Consider the following 3,543-nt stretch of genomic DNA (forward strand, 5'->3'; position numbering starts at 1 on the left):
GTTTTACATGGTGAAATGTGACTGATGAAAACTTAGGAGCTTAATCCCACACCAGTTTGACCATGAATAACGTTGGGTGACCAGTCTGACTATTTATTTTTCACAATGGACTCCACAGAGAAGAAATCCCGTGCATACTGCCTGTTTAAATGTTCACTACGTCAGAACTTATTCAGCAAATGTGTTTCCATCTCTGCTTTTGTGCATTAACTCTTACAGGTTGGGGTAAATTGGTCTTGATGGAGGTTTGCACTCTCCAAGTGCTTCTAGTTGCAGCATAAATTTTGTAAGTTYCTAAACTTACTTTTAAAAACAAATCATTCGGTCTGTGGTGAATTTCCAAACTACGCCGACTCATTAAAAAAATACTCCATCGTCTTCATTTCTCTGTTTATTTTGCTGCATTGAATCCTGGGATATCCTCGACCGGGGAGGACACACGGATGCATCCTCGGATTTCGAGGGTTTGTCGGCCGTGTGCGGGGCAGTGAGGTATGCAGCCGACAAATGCACACTCATGAGGACCAAGCCCCTGAATTGAGACACAGCCCTAATGTCACGGCCAAACGTTAGCTGTTYGGTAAAATCAGATCCAYTCATTTTAAACTTCAGAGTCCACGCCTCCAGCATGAAARTGTTCTCACAAGCTGAGAGTCTAGACCCTCTGTATGAAGCAAAGAGTAGAACAAGGGGCTGGTTTTACCAGACTAACAGAGTCCAGACCCCCTGTAGACAGAGCAGTGTTTTATAACTAACTGTTGGAGCCAATAAATTATTTAACAATTTCATTATAAATTGTTATTGGTGTAAAACAAGCTTAATGATTCTAMATGGTAGATGAGATGTTATTATGATTTTTGTTCAGGGTCCTTCTGATTTCTGTGGAAAGAGTGAAACAGCTTTTCTACCATTAAATAACGTTTATTTGGATTCTGTAGGTACAACTGGAGAAAATTTCTGTTTTTTCCAGGTAAAGAATGTTTTCTTTGGAACTGAAAACCTCTGCTTTTTTWAATWGCCTATKTGCCACGGACATCCGGTCCAGCACTTGATTCCACTCCGATCACTTCCGGTTCACGGTCAACACAGTGTTAAAGATTTTTTCACCCGACGACGACTCTTAATGATCTCCACAGTACAGAATTAGCATATTACATGTACCAACATTAACACAGGAGARGTACAGGTCCAGTCAAGTGGAAAAAATCACTCCAAAGTGGATTAAAGACATAAAAACAAAGGAAAGACGTTCGTGTTTGTGGTTCCAGAATTTAGCCTTTTTCACTATTCCTTGGCTGCTTGTTCTGTGAATTTTTCACGTAGAGCTGTGACACTTATATTGTTGGAAAGAGCAGAGTCTGGGTTTTAAATTGATTCGTTTATCCTGACGTTGTGAACTGAAAACGTAATGATTATCASGCYGAGGTTCTGCTGCTCTCGTCGCTCGGCTTTAGTCTACACTGTAATATACTCTCTAACAAGGTTTTACTTTTGCATAAAACTCATGACAAAGTTGCCTAAAAACATTTCATACTCTGTATAACACAAACACGCACACACACCTACTTGTACTGGCTGCTGTGTTAGCTTCCTGCTAGCTGTGAGGTGGTCTTTCCTCTCTCGTCTRGGCAGTAAAAGGGGATAAATGTACATRTCRCTTTTGTAACCTCCYTCTTCTCATTTCTGATGCTGYCTCTTGAATATCCTCAGGTTAGAAATGCTGATTACAAACACAAGCGTGATCTTTTAAAGATKAGTTTTCCCTGTAATGCTATGATCCWRTGCTGTCACCTTTACTCCTCATCAAGAGGAAAATGGAAAAATTAACTACTCTGATGTACCTGCTGGTTAGTGGACACAACGGCACACAACAGAASTCACGTTTTATAGATCAGATGCTTTAACTTTTGTGGCTTTTTCATGGACTAACACTAGCAGCTAACACTAAAAACAAAGGCAGTAAATAGGAAGTGGAAGGGAGGAGCGTGGCAAGAATTTTACCGGAAATATGTCATTAATGACKGTGGCATATAGGCTATTAAGTGTGTGGGGAACTACTTTGATGGTTTTTGTGTTGATTAGAATGTAAGTGTAGCTGAAACACTAACTGTTAATGCTGCACAAGTTGTTTAAACGCTCATGATGAGGTAAATATTATAGAAAAGGCCTTGTTGTGAGGTGTCCCACCAGCTGGTCTGCTCAGTAACGTTGGGTCTTACCATGGGCAGAGGGTCCTGGTGGTTGAGCAGTCTGTTGATGTTGTTGACAATCTCTCTGGGGTCGTAGTTTGGGATCTTACAGGCCCAGCCTGTCCCGATGCCCTCAGCACCGTTCACCAGCACCATTGGAATGATGGGAATGTACCACTCTGGCTCCACCTTCTGGTTGTCGTCATACAGGAACTTCAGCAGATTAGAGTCCACTGCAGGGAACAGCAGCTTGGCAAGAGGACTGTTGGAAAGAGATCACCAAAACCATCATTTATCTTTCAATCATTTCTTTTCTACTTTTGTTTATTTATTAGTTAACTTTGGTCCAAATGACTGGAATGAGCTGRAGAGAAATGGTAAATAAAATGGTGAATAGCCATAGTTTCTGTCCGTGAGGATGACACTCTGTCTACTTTTAAGATTAGACTGAAGACTTTCCTTTTTGATAAATCCTATGGTTAGACTTAGGTTTCCTGAGTTATTCCTTAGTTCTGCTGCTATAGACTTAGACTGCTTCTGGTGTCTTTGTTTAAAAGAACTGACTATAACTCAGTCATCAGGGTTATAGGTCACATKTATGAGCGTTGAGAATCTTTTATTACCTCAGCATGGTGAAGATGTAACGAGGACTGGCAGCATCTTTGCCTCCATTGATGCGAGTACCAAACTGTCCCAGGGGCTGCAGGATGTTTACGTTGTTGCTGCCCACAAAGTTCTGGGCCAAGTTGACAATTGTCATCATGAGAGCTTGCTGCAGGACAAACAGAGAGTGGGGGCTCAGCAGTGGGAAGAAGAATGAAACAATCAATGGTCTGATTCAAGCTGGACCTGAGACAATGAATTCATCTTAATGCAACACAGTGACCTCTAGCTGTGGAGCAGGGGTCATGACAGCGAGGTGCGTGGCCACCACTGTTTTTAAAAACAATCAGAACTGGTATTTAGACATGAYTCTGAGTGAAGAGGTTTCCAATGGATGAAGTTATTCATGTTTGTGTTTAAAGCTATCCAGATGCAGTCAGATCACTCAGGACAGGTGTTGTTCTGCTGCTTCATCAACCTGACCCCAGGATGCCTGACTGTCAGTTACTAACAGAGTGTTTACACTAAACACACACATAAACTCAGTCAGAGATTGGTTTTGAGAGATTAATTCATATTTGCCCACTGGTTCAAAGGATATTTTGCTAACAGACATGCAATCAGGAATAATGTTAAGAATTTAGTCACAAATATTTCAGAGCATGAGATGTTTGCCTGTTATGAGTCCAGTTCAGTGTTGTATAAAGCAGTGGTTCCCAAACTTTTTATCTTCTGACCCACAAAATATCCA

The 3,543-nt window shown here is 41.2% G+C and overlaps 1 protein-coding gene across 1 annotated transcript in view; it reads right to left on the bottom strand.

Annotated features, from left to right (window-relative positions):
- The window catches only part of LOC106530858 (DNA topoisomerase II beta), a gene marked incomplete at its 3' end in the record, with an annotated part of 50,555 nt that overhangs the window by 2,590 nt on the left and 44,422 nt on the right, over positions 1-3,543 (bottom strand). The window contains 2 exon segments of the mRNA XM_014026567.1: positions 2,220-2,451; positions 2,813-2,961. Of these exon segments, the coding sequence (XP_013882021.1) occupies positions 2,220-2,451; positions 2,813-2,961 (381 nt within the window).

Source organism: Austrofundulus limnaeus, unplaced genomic scaffold (genome assembly GCF_001266775.1).
Source record: "Austrofundulus limnaeus strain Quisiro unplaced genomic scaffold, Austrofundulus_limnaeus-1.0 Scaffold568, whole genome shotgun sequence".
Taxonomy (NCBI): Eukaryota; Metazoa; Chordata; class Actinopteri; order Cyprinodontiformes; family Rivulidae; genus Austrofundulus; species Austrofundulus limnaeus.